This window comes from Mus caroli, unplaced genomic scaffold (assembly GCF_978045245.1).
Source record: "Mus caroli unplaced genomic scaffold, Mus_caroli_1 scaffold_12, whole genome shotgun sequence".
NCBI lineage: Eukaryota > Metazoa > Chordata > Mammalia > Rodentia > Muridae > Mus > Mus caroli.
The window spans coordinates 71,172,917-71,189,194 of NW_028227267.1; the positions used below are offsets into that span (position 1 = coordinate 71,172,917).

The following is a 16,278-nucleotide window of genomic DNA, read 5'->3' on the forward strand; positions in this document are numbered from 1 at the left end:
CCCATCCTTTGAAGATGTATTCAACCCACGGTCCACTGGCCACATGCATCCTAGGATCGTCATGAATGTGACTCAGTTCAGAATGAGAAACTAACTTAGAACATTATGAGGTGTGTGTGTGTGTGTGTGTGTTATTTTCAGTGACTCAATTTGGAGGGTCTTTGGTATGTACTAGTGATAACTAACGTCACTTTGCAGGTGAAAAGGCTGAGCACATGGGAGCGATCTCCCGCAAGGCTGCCATTTTGCCTTGTGATGGCTGCGCATGCTCCGTCCTGGGCCAGTGTTGCAGTTCCGGCTTTGCTCTTCCTTGGATTTTATTCTTCCTTTTTGAGGTTGCTGCTGTCTTCCATCTTGCTTCATTTTCCATTACAGAGCGTTTTCCCACGTCTCCTTCCACATTGCTTTCCTTGCCCACGGCGTCCATCTTCATTCCTTTAGCAAATAATGGACCTACCTGTTCTTGGTGATGGTTGGGTCTTGGTGATGGTAAGATACTTTGCCAAGAGCAGAAGCCCTGGAGCTGGGGCCAAGGAAGTGAGAGAGATAACGCCATGCAGAGGTGAGGGTCCAGGCCAGTCACTAAGAAGGGCAGCTGGGAGCCCAGGGAGTTCCTTCTGGAGGAAAGGCCACCAAAGCAGGCAAGGAATGTTAGCTTTCTTAAAGCAATTCCTGTATTCAGCTCCAACACCCAGGTTCACTTTCTGGCAGATTTTGTCTCCATCAGTTGCTTCCTCTAGGCTGATACTTACCCTCCTCCTCTGAGAAACCTGGGTTTCTAGCCCTGAGCCTCTCTTCCAAGTGTCTTTCTATGTGGCTGGCACCCTTCAAACTTGCCCACCTGCTGGGTTCCCAGATCCTCTGACTTAACACTCACTATTCCCATGTGGTTTAAAGACACTCTATTTCTACATTGCTGGTAAACTCAGGTCTCCAGCTTCCGGGTGGGCGGGGCTAGCCTCTAACTTAACATATCTTCACTATTCATCATTCTTCACAACCCCATGGTGTGTGTGTGTGTGTGTGTGTGCGTGTACAGCTTGACTTTCTTTCCCTTTTGTCTGTACAGATTCTATCGACAAATAAGGCTACATTCACGTTCTAGGTGGACATGAACTTTGGAGGGACATGACTTAACCCCATAGAACCATGTGCTCTGTACTATGTATCTGGGAAGGTTGGCTTTTTCTTTTCTCTTCTTAGCCTTCTTTAATTTTATTTTAAACTTTGTATTATAATGGGAAAATATCAAACAAATCGCATCAGCCTATTTGACTAAATTATAGTGAATGAGAGACCATAAACTAGTTTCCTTCAGCTGTTAGTCCTTGAAGCTGCACCTTTAGCCCCCTCCCCAATAACTGTCAGTTGGGAGCTATGCCATTCCCTCCCCTTCCTCCTCTTCTTTCTCTTTCTTCTCTCTACCTTCCTCTTCTTCATTGTCTTCCTCCTCCTCCTCTTCTGCAGACTGGTCTGAACATACCGTTTTGCTTATTGTGGGATTCATGCATATGTGTTTAAACAGGTGTGTGCTTGTTCATGTATGAACGAGGGTACAAATGTGTGGGCATGTGAGCATGTGTGTGTTCCTGTGTGCATCCATGTGTTCCTGTGTGTGTGTGTGTGTGAGAGAGAGAGGGGGGGAGGGGAAGGAGGAGGGAGAGGAGAGAGAGAGAGAGAGAGAGAGAGAGAGAGAGAGAGAGAGAGAGAGAGAGAGAGAGAGAGAGAGAGAGAATATTTTGGTTGTCAAGAACTGCCCCGTTTTTTATTTTGTTTTTTGGAATGAACTCTCTCACTTGGCTTGGAACTCTGGCTAGAATAGGCTGACTCAAGTGAGCTCCCAAGAGCTCTTCCTGTGTTGGGATTATTACAAGCACAAACTACCAGGATCAGCTATTTCTGTCGGATCTGGGAATTGAACTCAGGTCCTCACACTTGCACAGCAGATGCTCTACTGCCTGACCCATTTCTCCAGCCCCAGCCTTGCTTCTTGATCATGAAATCTGTCTCCCTTCTCTCTTCAGGTTGTGCTGCACTCCAGGTCAGCCCAGTGGCTGAGACCCTTTCTTACTGCCCTGTGGCAGGAGAGGCCTGCAAACATGACTTGAACAAATTGGTCATGTTAGGTGAGACCCAGAACCTCCTCACACCCATCTCCTCACCACACCACACACACACACCAGCAGATACCACAGCCAAGGCTATGTCAGGGACTTTTGAGGAAACCTCTTCCAGGAAGAGGTTATGTCCCTGCTACTCAAAGGAAAAGCTGTTTTCCTTGTCTCTGATGTCTGCTAATTGTTCATCTCACCTGTGAAGCTGAACAAAAACGCAGACATACATTAGTTCTGCTGTGGTTTCGATGTGCTATTTTTGATGAGGTCTATATAAACTCTCATCTCCGGTGGTTACCTGGAGTCTCATACTGTTGTTTGTAGGTATCCAGCCATTGCTGGTTCCCTGAATGCTGCAGGGACTTTGTATATCTTTGAATTCTTATAAAATTAACTGGGTGAGGCGTGCTAAAACACCCTATCACCCTTTCTTTCCTTTTTCCACAGAACTTGGGAAATATAATGACATCACGAAAGGCTGCAGATGCTTCTATAACTCTTCAAAGAGGTATGTGCCTTCTTGTGTTTAGACCCCTGGACTCCTAGGGCTTTCTATGAAGCCACTGTGCCATTGACAGCACGTATTGTGCCATGTAGCCACAGATGGGGATCCTTGATGGCCAGTGTTCACAGTCAGCTTGACAGAATCCAGAATCCAGAAGAGTTGGGCCCCTCTGCCTGCCTGTATTATCTTGACTATGTTAACTGATGGGGAAAGACCCATCTTTATTGTGGATGAGACGATCCTCTGGGTGGGGAAACCTGGACCAGATGAGTGGAGAAAGAGCTGAGCACCAGCATGCTGTATCCATTGCTCTCTTCTGACTGCTGTGTAATGCAACCAGCTACTGCAAACTCCTGGTGCCTAGGCGTCTCCACCATGATGGGCTATCCCTTGAAGAGTGAGCTGAAGCAAATCCTTTCTGGTGTTACTAGAAGACACCATCTCACAGAAAACCTCCTGACCCTCTGGTTCTAACAATCTTTCAGCCCCATCTTCTGCAATGATCCCCAAATCTAACACATAGGAGCGTGTGGTAGATGAATCTGTCCGTTGAGTCTGGGAGCCACAACTCTGCATTCTGATTGGTTATGGTTTTCTGTGGTGGTCTCTGTCTGCTGCAAAGAGAAATGTCTTTGAGGGGTGAAAATGTTTATAGATTGTTTCTAGGAAGTGTGCTGGTTTAATAACTATAATATCAAAACATGTAAAGGTTAGAAAAAAGTAAAATAAATCCTTTCTCCCTTAGGTTATTTTTTTTTGAGGTTTATTTATTTTTATTTTTTATGTGCATGGGTATTTTGCCCCCTAAACTACTTTTATGACAGACAGCATCAGGAGAAGAAACTGACTCACCAGGAAGTCAGTCAGTCACCTCTATAATAGCACTTTTCTTTACTATGATAAAGTACCTGAGACAACTAACTTACTGAGAGAAAAAGTTTATTTTTCTCTCCGTTTCAGAGGTTCAAAGACATGATATATGATCATTGGTGGTGAAGGCAGCGTGCCTTGGAATGCATGGCAGGATGGAGGATAAGAGGGGATGTTTTCACTACCCTTTGGAGTTACTGTCTCCAGTGACCTACAGACCTCCTGCTAAGCTCTACCTCCCAAGTTTCCATCGTCTCTCTGAGAGCCAATCCCTTAATACCTGGATCTTTGGAGGACACTGCCTATATTCAAGACAGAGCACCCCCATAATCAGTGTGTGTTAACAGTGCATGAAAGGCTAGTGTATGGAGGTTAGGCAGGCTTTACAAATGTATTTATGCATTTATTTAAAATTTAGATTGATTTTGAGTGTTTCACCTGTGTATGTATGTGTACCATATGCACCCCAGGTGCCCATGGGGGTCAGAAGAAGAACTCCGATCCCCCAGAACTGGAATCATGGATGATTGTAACCTACCATGTAGATGTCGGAACCAAACCCTGGTCTTCTGCAAGAGCAATGAGTGCTCTTAACTGCTGAGCCAACTCTCCAGCCCCTGCACATTTATTTTTGAACCCTGTTTTATATACAAGGGAACTAAGGCTTATGAAATGATGTCACAATGCACTCCCCCAACTCCTTTTGACAGTCCTGCTATGCAGCTTTAGCTCTCTTGGAACTTGCTAGATAGACTAGGCTGGTCTTGAACTCACAGAGATCCCCTGCCTCTGCCATCCCAGTGCTCAGATTAAAGGATGGGCCATCCTTGCAATTTGACTAAGTTTCTGAAGAAGGATTTGAACTCTGCTTTTCTGACTTTGAATGCAGTACTGTTTTCACCTTACCCCAGGTCTCAGTACTCTTGATAAATGAGAAACTCTGTCTGCTGATCACGGGTCGACCCTATTACATCAGATGCTAAGCTTTGCAACGCATGCATAGTTGTCCAGCTTCTGTTTCTCATGTTTCAGTGCAACCTGCGAGTCAAACCTCAGTCCTGCTGGGTGCTTAGCCAGAGAGTTGTTCCGAAGGTTCTGTAAGTACTGGATGCTGTCAGAAGTCAGTTGCCAGCTGCCAGGCTCGCCGACCACAGCTAGCTCAGGAGTAAGTACGGAAGTCGCTTGAGATGGAATGAAATGTTCTTGATGTCTCACTGGCCTGCTCCATTCAAATATTTATCTTCCCCTGTCTGGCTTATAGGTGTTTAGGAGGTCTCAAAATGGATATGAGCAGTCATTCAGCATCAGGGGATGTCCTTAACAATTCACACCATGTTATTGTTTTGAGGAAAGGTCTCGCTGTGTAGTGCAGGCTGGTCTCTAACTTACAGAATCCTCTTGCTCTGGCCTGCCTAGTGTTGGGATTGCAGGCTTGCTAAAAGTGCCGTACTCCCAAGTATCCTGAGGTGACATCTCATTTTTCCCTCTTATTACTACTTACTATGTTAATGTACTGGGCCCAGATCTTATCAGGGCAAGTCAATGGTAAAGCAGATATCATACCTAGCTGACAGATATGAAAGCATACAAGACTTTGCTTGCAGGATATGCTGTTCTTCAAGAAAACTAAACCCTGGTGGTAGCAAATGCTAAGAGTTGATAAAGTAAATCACACCGGAAGGGCCAGGGTGGGCAGGCATCTAATTCTATCAGAGGAAAGCTAACTCTCCAGCTTAGCCCCCGAGTCAGGTGTTAGTTAGCCAGGCAGTTCTAGGGCAGAAACAGTCTGTGAGGAACTGTTCTTAGCAAGAGCTATTGGAACACAGATGGTGGAGGTCTGGAACCCAGATGAACAGGGAAATAAATTTAGCTGTGGTTGGACAAAGTGTGTGTATGTTGGGGAGGGGGTCAGAATTCATGGGAACAGGCTTGAATGATAGTAGTCAAACTGTGGAGGTTTTCAGGATGCTGACTGGAAGAGTTTGGATGTTCAATGACAATAGGAAAATGTAAGATTTCACTGTAAGTTGTTGAGTTTTGTAAGCCGGGGTTCTACAGCAAGACAAGCAAATCTCTGATAGGCTGCTCCTTTAGGCAGCGGATGCTGCCTCTTTCATGGAGTGTCTCTGGTCAAAGAGCCCTTCCCATTACATGGGAAGTCTGGAAAGAAATGAGCTAAAACTATTTAAATAAAGGCAGGCTCAGGCACAGTAGTTAAAGGGTGCTACTGTTCTTTCAGAGTGTAGAGTTCTCAGCACCTACATCAGACAGTTCACAGCTGCATGTAACTCCAGCTCTAGGGGATCTGACACCCTCTTCTCAGACACCTCTTCATGTACACAGTCATTCAAAAATAAAAATAAAAATAAGGAGTAGGCTCAGTGGGAAGTAGGGGACCTGTGCCAAGACACAGTTCAGCTGAAAACAGTTTCAGGTTCTGGTGGTAAATTTGAATGGGAAACACACTTAGGAGTCCTTTTTAATTCAACCTCTAGATTGTGCCTTCTGAGGTTAGCCCTGAATCCTCTCATGTGTCCTGCAGGTTGGGGATGAAGAATATGCTGAGGAAGACTTTGACTCCAGTGTGGATGCTGCTCAGGAAGTCATGCTTAAGTCTAGGGTCCCAGGTACTGAAGACTGGGTGCTCCCTCAATGCCAAATCATACTCACTGTTCACCCACCAATCAAGTAAGTAAGGGGTGCTGCCTGGAATCCCAGGTTCCACTTGGGATATGCTGTGATGGGTCCCGCCTGGTTCCTATGGAAACAGATGAAGAGAAAACAATGTGCTGAGGGACCAAGGCAAATGTATTTCTGGCTTAGTTTTCTTTGCACTCTGTTGTGGGCTTTGGTGGGGGGACAGCAAAGTACTCAAGTTAAAAATGTAACTCTGTGTCTTAGGGTTTGTATTCCTGCACAAACATCACGACCAAGAAGCAAGTTGGGGAGGATAGGGTTTATTCAGCTTACACCTCCACATTGCTCTTCATCATGAAAGGAAGTAAGGACAGAAACTTACACAGGGCAGGAACTTGGAGGCAGGAGTTGGTGCAGAGGCCATGGACGGGTGGTGCTTACTGGCTTGCTTCCCCTGCCTTGCTCAGCTTACTCTCTTCTAGAACCCAGGACTACCAGCCCAGAGATGGCACCACCCACCATGGGTTGGGCCCTCTCCGCTTGATCAGTAATTGAGAAAATGCCTTACAGCTGGATCTCATGGAGGCATTTCCTCAAGGGAGGTTCCTTTCTCTGTGAAAGCTCCAACTTGTGTCAAGTTGACACACAAAACCAGCCAGTACACTCTGCCTCCTCAGTTATGAGCACTGGTAGATTAAAAAGGCCTAAGAGGATTTTTAAGTGGATAATACTGAAACAGAAATCAAATGCAATAATTTAAAAACGATGAGACCACTCTAATTCTATTTTCCAAACCAGTTAGTGTGCAGTAAAAATAAATGTGATGCATAATAGTTCCAGGACAGCCAGAGCTATACAGAGAAACCCTGTCTCGAAAAGCCAAAAAAAAAAAAAAAAAAAGTTTTAAAAGAAGAATTTACTTTCAAGGAGATTAACTGTCATTGAGAAATGTAACAGGATGCAAATATAATCTTTATTCTATGAAGCCACAGAAGCTCGGAGACAGCTAAAATTCCGTAAGAGAGAACTAAACTTCTACCGTGTGTGTGTATGGGGCCATACTTATAGCGTGTGCATAATAGTTTAATGGCAATTTGTTCTGAGGATGTGTAATGGATTACAAGTAAAGATTATAGGCAAATTGGTTTAACTATCTGCAGTCTTTCTATTCTCTTGGTCTCTCGTGCAAACTTGAGGGTTATGAAGCCGTGCTCCCCGTGCTCCCCGTGCTCCCTGTGCTCCACGGAGGTCTCTTACTTATCTTTATGGAGTGTCTTTGCTCTCTGGCTTAGCTGATGCCAGGAAGGATGTTGTGACTGCTTGGGCAGAATTTGTCTTCTATAGACACTGAGCCATGCTATTCTCATCGTATAGGACATCTTTTCCCTCCTTTCCCAGAATCCTCTGTAAGATATGGGCAGAGATCTAACATGTTTTTTTTTTTTAACCTTGGCAATTTTTGTTGACCTTGAAATAAAAAATGCAAATTTACCACTTTACCCATAACTCTAGGTCCCCGTTGAAATCAGGACACAGCTGTTTCCAGAGCACTCCTCTTCAAGAGGACTTGATAACTTTGTCACATCGCCTTACTCTAATGTATTTACTGCATCTATTCACGTGTGTCCTTTCCAAGCATGTCAGACTGTTGTCTCCTCGGCTGTCTTGTGTACACAAGACCTCGGCTGGTTTCTGTGCCAGGCAGTGGGAAGCCCCAAGGATTCTATAATAGAAGAGTTATATGTGATACTGACTTCTAATTTGGGTACAATTGAGATGTTTAAAAAATCCTAGCTTTAGAAGGCCAACAGATTCCAACCAGAAGACCATATTGGATAAGTATAAACTTTTCTTAAAATGAAAAGATGACAAAATTAAAGCCCCTAAGCTGAGAGACGGACCACGTTGTCCACTGCTTTTCCATCAGCGAAAAAACACTGTACTGACCAGCTCTGAAAACGTGTAACAGTTGCCATTTTCTGTCCTCAGGAGGGACATAGCAGTGGTGGCCCAGAACTTCTTCTGTGCTGGATGTGGGACTCCAATACAGCCCAGTAAGTACAGGTCCTGTGCTGTTTGCTTGTTCCATGATAACAGAGTGAGGATCTGCAGGGCTGGACTGTGTGTTGCTTTAGAGTGAGACTGACTTCTTGGTATGAGCATGTTGTGAAGGAGTCATGGAGGTGGCCCTGTCTTTTGCTAGGAGGAGACTGTGACCTACAAAGCTGCATGAGTAGCCAGGAGCAAGGAGGGCCAGCATCTTGGCTGCTCCTCAGTTGGGCGCTCAGACAACCCAACCGTACCTGACTTAGGGGGTTGAAACTATTGTTTCCTCCTCCCAGAATGAAACCCCCACCCCCGACGTCCTTCCCCACGACTCTTGGTTTTCTTCATATCTTTATGCTCTTTTTCTACCCACTCCACTCCCCCTCCCCTTTTCCTGGGATCTTCTGTGGTTGCCTTGTGGATCGTGTGGTCTCAGACAGTCGCGTGTGTGCTTCATGGGATCTTCCTCTGTAATGCTTACATTTATCTGTATTTTTTACATTTACATTACATTTATCTGTATCATAATCAGCATTTATCTGTCTCCATCACCAAACCATAAACTTTAGGAAGGCAGAAGCCTTGTTGCTTTTGTTCATTGTTCATCTCCAGCCTCTACAGCTATGCTTGCTTATAAGACGGTGCTCTAGGCATACCTGCAGAGTAAACAAATGGCTCCTGGCAAGACTCCTCTGAGAACTGAGGACATGGTAACTCATTTATGGGATGGCCAAGGTCCTGCAAACTAGTCTTCCCCAAGACACACCATGCAAGACTTTCAGCACAACCTGGGGATTGCTTGTTCTGACTTTCAGCACAACCTGGGAATTGCTTGTTCTCCAGAGAAGATGTCTGTTTCAAGACATTAAAACTGAAAGCAGAACCAGCCAGGGCTCCCTCTATCTCACTACACGTTAGTGACAATCATAGTGTGTCCTCTTTAAATGACTCATTTTCCCAGCTAGCCTAGCAAGAGGTGGGTCTGTTAGTTGATCTGTAACATCCTAATGCCATACCAAATGCCAAATGCATGAGTCAGAAACCACATAGACACGAGACTCCATCAATCCGTTTAAGTACCTTCCTGAGTTCATTCTTTCCTGCCAGAACGGCAGGGCATCTTGCAGGTCCTGCCCCCATGGAATCTGCTTCCGTTTTTGTCTGTCCTCATGGTCTTAGGAAGAGGGATGGGCATGATTTATTCTGTACTCATGATAGCACAGTGGGCATTTGATGAAGTTTGGTGAATGAGTGAGTGGATCCTGAGATGGTAGAGACTTTGAGGCTGGGAAAGGTGAGTTATATCAGTGTCTTACTTAAGGTTTTACTGCGGTGAACAGACACCATGACCAAGGCAAGTCTTATAAGCACAACATTTAATTGGGGCTGGCTTACAGGTTCAGAGGTTCAGTCCATTATCATCAAGGCAGGAAGCATGGCAGCATCCAGGCAGGCATGGTGCAGGAGGAGCTGAGAATTCTACATCTTCATCTGAAGGCTGCTAGTGGAAGACTCACTTCCAGGCAGCTAGGATGAGGGTCTTAAAGCCCACACCCACAGTGATGCACCTAACTCAAACAGGGCCAGCCATATCTTCTAATAATGCTGCTCCCTGGGCTGAGCATATACAAACCATCACAAATGGCATGCTCAGTATTATACTTTTTGTTCCTTTAGTCTGTTGGTCATTTGATTGTTTAGAATACCTCTACACGCAGGATAATCCATTAAGCAGAGACACCTTCTCCTTCATCACCTGAAGGAGTGGGATATGCTGGCTACACTAGATTCAAACTGAGCTCGCCTGCTCTCTGCCTGTGTGTCCAGCTCTCTGCCTGTTTGTCCCCACTATGATGCTTGACCTCGCTGACCTGTTTTCCTCAATGAAAGAGGGAAATATAAGTTCCTAAGTCATGGAATTAGAAGCTTAGAATAACATACATTAACCATTCACCAGCTTGGGAAACAGACTAAGTGCCCAGTGAAGACTTATTCCTGTCTACTCTTCAAGGCATTAATTGGAAAATGGTCATCTGTATCTACAGTGTGCCAGGGAGTGGAGTTGCCACCTTCCCACACAGGTCCTTCAGGTCCTGTCAGGCACTAATGCTGAGGGATGGTTGCACAGGAGATTTTAGCTGGGTTGTTTTCCTTCGTAGACCAGATAATACACAGTATTACCACCTTCATCCCTACATCTTTTGTCCATCAGAATATTTTATTAGAGGAACCTCAGAAGCACCATGTGTTAATTTCCCCATGCTACAGAGATGTGTATCATTAGCTCTTTGGGGGTCTAGGGTCTAGGTCTCTCTCTCTCCCAGGTATTGTTTCCTTTCTCTCTTTGGTGTATATGTGTACGTATACACACATATACATACACATATATGTATATACATATACACACATGTATGTGTGTATGTATGTATGCATGTATGCATGCATGCATGTGTGTATGTATGTATGTGTGTATGTGTGTATGTATGTATGTATGTGTATATGTGTATATGTATGTATGCATGTATGTATGTGTGTATTTATGTATGTATGCATGTATGTGTGTATGTATGCATGTATGTGTGTATGTATGTATGCATGTGTGTGTATGTATGTATGTATAACCTCTTTTGTAAGCTACATCCTGACACTGTGCATGCACTGCTTTAGAATATGCTCTTCATATGTGGGCCATTTCCTGCACCCAGCTGTGTGCTGCATTTTATTAGCCTGAGATTCTGAGCTGTTGCTGGAGTTCCTGTGAGTAGCAGGTAGCATCTTCACAGCCAGCTAGATTCCCATGGAATGGTCTTGGCTGCACTGCAGTTTGTGGTGCCCATCTTTGATGTCCAAGAGCATTAGGGAGGATTCTGTTTCTCTGGGATATGTCTTACTGGGGCAAAGCACAAATGGCCACAGGTAACATCCTCAAGCCAATGCCAGAACTGCGCTGCCTGGCAGTTGAATCTGGCTTGAGCATGGTGGACATACATCAGAGTCTGAACCTTGCATAGGAATGGGGAGGTGGCCTAGGGCAGATCTGAGCATCATGAATATGGTGTCACCCTCCTGCCCTCTGCAGAGTTTGTGAAGAGGCTCCGGTACTGTGAGTATCTCGGGAAGTACTTCTGTGCCAGCTGCCACTCATCCGCAGAGTCTTGTATCCCTGCGCGGATCCTGACGATGTGGGACTTCAGGAAGTACCAAGTCAGCGATTTCTCTAAATGGCTCTTGGACAGCATATGGCATCAACCTGTCTTCAAACTGTTAGGTGGCCATCACAGCCTCTATGCAAAAGCTAAGGAACTGGATAGGGTGAAGGTGAGCTGAGGCCTCCATGGAGGAAGTAGGTCCAGGAGGTTAGATGCCCCATGGTAGGAAATGCATGCCACTCTGGCTTCAGGCTGTCCCCAGACCCTTCACAAGGCAGATAGACTGAGGGGTGAATGATCCCAGGGCCTCTTGCCTGTGGAGGCTCTTCCCAAGGCCCAACTAAACCTGCGTCCATTCAGGACTCAAGTATCAAAGAATTCAGTTATGAGTCCTTGGTGAAGGGGCCGTTTTCTTGGAAGTTGTTTTGCTTGCCAACACAGTATTTCAAATAACATTTTAAAAAACATTTATTTATTTATTTATTTAATGTATATGAGTGCTCTATCTTCATGTAGACCTGCATACCAGAAGAGGGCATCTGATTACATTTATGGTAGTGAGCCACCCTGTGGTTGCTGGGAATTGAACTCAGGTCCTCTGGAAGAGCAGTCACTGCTCTTAACCTCTGACCAATCTCTCTCTAGCCCCTGTTTTGAATAATTTTAAGGTTTGCTGTGCTCACTATCAGTGGCCAGGCATCTTATTCCCAATGGTTGACTTCTTGCTTTAGGACCTCCAGGAGCAACTTTTTCATATCAAGAAGCTGTTGAAGACCTGCAGGTTTGCTGACAGGTATGATTTCCAGGGGGGGGGATGCTCTGTGCTCCTGCCTGGCATATTCTTCCTGATCTTGGTTCCTCCAGTATCTCTGGCTTCTTAGAACCTTTTATTCTTGACCCCCAACCCTGAAAGGAACAAAGGTGAGCTAATAAGAGGGATTGGACAAGATAAAAGTCTACCTCTGCCAGTGGCTACAGTATGGATACAATGTAAATATAGTAAATACAATAGATTGTGATGAACACGCACAACAAGGTTGTCTTCTCCCACCTACTACAAGCTCATGGACATGGAAAGTGGTTTTCTTCTACCACTATTCATCTGCAAAACCTCCATCTCTTGCAGGATGCAATCTCTAGCTATCCTCCTTTCCCTTTTCTTCCTGTATCCCGGCCCCTGACAACCTGCTTTCTCTCTCCATGGATTTGACCACTCTTAAGTACCTCATGGATGTAAATCATAGACTATGTGTCTTTTATCACTGGATTGTTTTACTTAATTTCCTAAGGTCTATCCACATTGCAGCATGTGTCAGGGCTCCTTCCTTCTGGCGGCTGAATAGTATCTGCTGTGTGTGCATATTGATTTTTTTTTATCTGCCCATTGATGGAAGAGGCTGCCTCTTCCACTTGTGAATGGTATTGCTGTGAGGATTCCCATGGCCTCACAGAGACAGGGTGCGGGTCACACTAAGTGAGAGGATGGCTTCCAGAAATGACGTCTCAAAGCTTACCCTAGGGATGTTCTTATGGGTAGACATTTACTTAAGATATAAGTTTAAGAATTAACAGAGAAATCTACCAGGTGTTCAGTAATGGGATAATAGCCAAATTTACATTGTATACATTATCAAATGCAAGTTTATAGATAGTTTTATATGTGTATTTGTGTGCATGGGTGTGCACTTCGTTTCTGTGCATGTAGAGGCCAGAGGTTGATGTTAATGTCTCTGAATCACTCTCCTCCTTATTTTATTTTTTTTGAGACACGGTCTCTCACTTGGCCTAGAGTTCACTCACCAACTGGCTAGCTCCAGTGAGCCCTGGGCACCCTCCTGTCTCTCCCCAGCCCTGGAACTGCAGGCATGCACTGCAATGCTCAACTTTTTGTGGGGATGCTGCAGATCTGGACTTGCATCCTCTTGCACCTCAAGCACTAACTGAGCCATCGCCCCAGCCCCAAGAGAGCTTTTTAACCCGGGGGTGGGAGGTGGGGGACGGGGGAAGCAAATATGACCTCAGGAACTGTCTCCTCTCTGGCAGTGTGCTGAAGGAGTTTGAGCAAGTTCCCAGCCACTTGACTGATGAATGCCACATCTTCTCCATGGACGACTTCCTCAGGACCAAGAAAGGACTGTTGGCACCGTTGCTTAAAGACATCCTGAGAGCTTCTCTTACCCACGTGGATAGCTGTGAGGTAAGGGTTCACCTGGGATAGGTTCCCTTCCTAGTGCCAGGATCCAGGGAGGGAAGTGTTTCTTCTCCTTGACTCTTGCTCACATTTAACTTTCTCGGCCCTGAGCATGGAGAGCATTGACTCACAGCCCCGAGTTAGCTAGCCAGAGATATCCCATCGGGACTCAAGTGGAACCCAGTAGCTTCTTGGTTTGAATGCCCATACCCTGTAAAACCCATTCTGTCCTGAAGCAGACCTTTTGAAGTGTGGTTTCTGTGGTTTTCTATTGTTCTGATCCATTCTTCTGAAGGCTAAAGTCATAGACATCGATAAGTAGATGCTTCCACAGTTCCCAGTTTCCCCAGCACAAGAAGCAGTGCCACCTTGTGACCATAGATACCTTCTTTTGCAGCTGTGCCAGGGGAAGGGCTTCATTTGTGAGTTTTGCCAGAGCACGACGGTCATCTTCCCATTTCAGACCACGACTTGTAGAAGATGTGCAGGTACTGAAATTACTTTAATAACATCAGCTTCATTATAATCACTTTACTTAATTGCAAAGTTCACTTAAGTTTAATAGCTTAATCATAATGCTAACTTAAACTGAATAACACCTCAGTGTCTCAGTTAGGGTTTTGTTGTAAGTAGACACTGTGACCACTGCAACTCTTATAAAGGACAGCATTTAATTGTGGCTAGCTTACAGGCTAGAGGTTGAGTCCATTGTCATTAAGGCTTGGTGGTGTGCAGGCAGACATGGTGTGGGAGAGGTAGCTAAGAGATCTATAATCAGATCTAAAGGCAACAGGAAAAGGGCGATCCTGGGCCTGGCTTGAGCATCTGAAACCTCCAAGCCCTCCCCAGTGATAGGCTTCTTCCAACAAGGCCACACTTCCTAAAAGTGCCACTCCCTATGGAGGGGCCATTTTCATTCAAACCAGCACAGTCTGTCACTTGAGTACAGTTAGGGCTTTAAAGGGCAGGGATGCAGGGTGTACTTGAAGGTAGATGCAGTGTGCAGTGTGGGACCCACAATGAGGAATATTTTGCAGGATGGGGATAAAGAATGAAATCTCTTGGGGTTTCAGGTAGAGTGGATGGTCCCAGTATGGCCTGTTGCCACCACTGGTTTTCAACTATGTTATGATCCCATCCAACACTGAAGGGTTGTTTCTATTTTTAAACCATAGTGGAGAGTGGACTTGCTGTTACGGAGACCATATGGTTACCAAAGTCCAAAACTTGTGCTAATGGCTCTTGTGTGTGTGTGTGTGTGTGTGTGTGTGTGTACATATGCCAGCATGCATGTGTGTGGAGGCCAGAGGTCTACCTTGGGTGTCATTTCTCTTGTCACAGTCCATGTTGATATTTGAGACAGAATCTCCCACTGGCCTAGAACTCACCAATTAGGCTAGACTGGCCCACAGTCATTGTGATCCCAGTCTCTGTCTCCTAACACTGAGTTACAGACACACACCATCATATGTGTGTGTCTTATATGGGTTCTAGGGGAATTGAACTCAGGTCCTTGTGTTCATGTGGCAAACACTTTACCAACTGAGCTCTCCCCTAGGGCCACTTATTTGCCTCTTTACAGCTGGGGCTGCAGAAAGAATCCTATGCTCTTTGGTTGTGTTGTATGGGAAGGATTCTAGTCTTGCAGGACAGGGTCTCCAGAATTGAACCAGGGAATTCCAGGTCAGAAGTAACCGAATACCAGGCAACAGACCTAGGAAGAGGGAAAAATTCCATGGTGGTGTGTCTATAAGAAGCCCCGAGCTATCTCACTGAGCTCTGGGCAGCAGTGTAGGTAGCATCTCAGCACTGTTCCAAGTCCACAGCAACCAGCCCCTAGATACAGGCTGGTGCCAAGGAAAGACCATGCCCCTGGATGAAACAGCTTTGCCCATTTAGACCCATTTCCAGAGAAGCAATGCCACCTTGCAAGAGCCATCAGCCACCAAGTTAAGATTAGGGGGACTGCCCCCCCCCCCCGGTGCTTGGGCTAATCTGGAAGGATTGCAGTATTGACCACCTCCACTGGGCTCCTGAGCTCATAGCCAAGAGCTGCTGAGTACCTGATAGTCCTGAGAGTTTTGGCATGGTTGGTTTCTTTCTGTAAAATTCTGGGTTCTGGATCAGGTTTCCTCTCTCTCCGGGATGGGAGTGAGTATCTATATGTATGTGAGAAATTAAGGAGTGCATTTGCTGACAACCCATCTCCTCATTTGCAGCGTGCAGGGCCTGCTTTCACAAACAGTGTTTCCAGTCCTCGAGATGCCCGCGCTGTGCCAGGATCACAGCCCGGAGACATTTGGAGAGCGTGCCCACTGCAGCGACATGATGGCCCAAAGTTGTTCCAAACCTCTCATGATGTTACCAAATTGTGTCTGCTCCTGGTAACATTCATTGTTTCAGATACTAAGTATTTTTGTAGTAAGAAAAAGAGGACCAAAATTGCCCTCTTGTATGCACTTAATGCTTTCAAGGAGTATGGAAGTTTTGTTATTAGGTATAGGGTTGTTGATAAGGGTTTGTTTACAAATGTTTGACATTGTTTTGCTGCTACTGGCTGTTTTTTTTTTTTTTTAAAGAAGTCTTTTGTCATTTAAGTTGCACTGGGATAGTTTTTATTTTTATTTTTTTAAGCTAAATACAGAACCTATTTTTTTTTTTAATGAACTGTAACTGACAAGGTGATGTGTTGTTTGTGAAATGGATTGGTGCCACAAGGGAGGGAAGTGGCACAAGAATTCTGTTTGGCCAAGCTTTTGTTAAAGA

At 45.3% G+C, this 16,278-nt stretch overlaps 1 protein-coding gene across 1 annotated transcript in view; it reads left to right on the top strand.

Moving 5' to 3' along the window:
* Rubcnl (rubicon like autophagy enhancer) overlaps positions 1–15,906 on the top strand; it is a 36,227-nt gene extending 20,321 nt beyond the window's left edge. The window contains exons 5-14 of the mRNA XM_021182250.2: positions 2,025–2,126; positions 2,562–2,622; positions 4,522–4,654; positions 6,032–6,177; positions 8,116–8,180; positions 11,252–11,490; positions 12,053–12,114; positions 13,365–13,518; positions 13,910–14,000; positions 15,732–15,906. Coding sequence (XP_021037909.1) covers positions 2,025–2,126; positions 2,562–2,622; positions 4,522–4,654; positions 6,032–6,177; positions 8,116–8,180; positions 11,252–11,490; positions 12,053–12,114; positions 13,365–13,518; positions 13,910–14,000; positions 15,732–15,841 — 1,163 coding nt within the window. The 3' untranslated portion in view covers positions 15,842–15,906. The remainder of the gene's footprint in view (positions 1–2,024; positions 2,127–2,561; positions 2,623–4,521; positions 4,655–6,031; positions 6,178–8,115; positions 8,181–11,251; positions 11,491–12,052; positions 12,115–13,364; positions 13,519–13,909; positions 14,001–15,731) is intronic.
* The last annotated feature ends 372 nt before the right edge of the window (positions 15,907–16,278 follow it).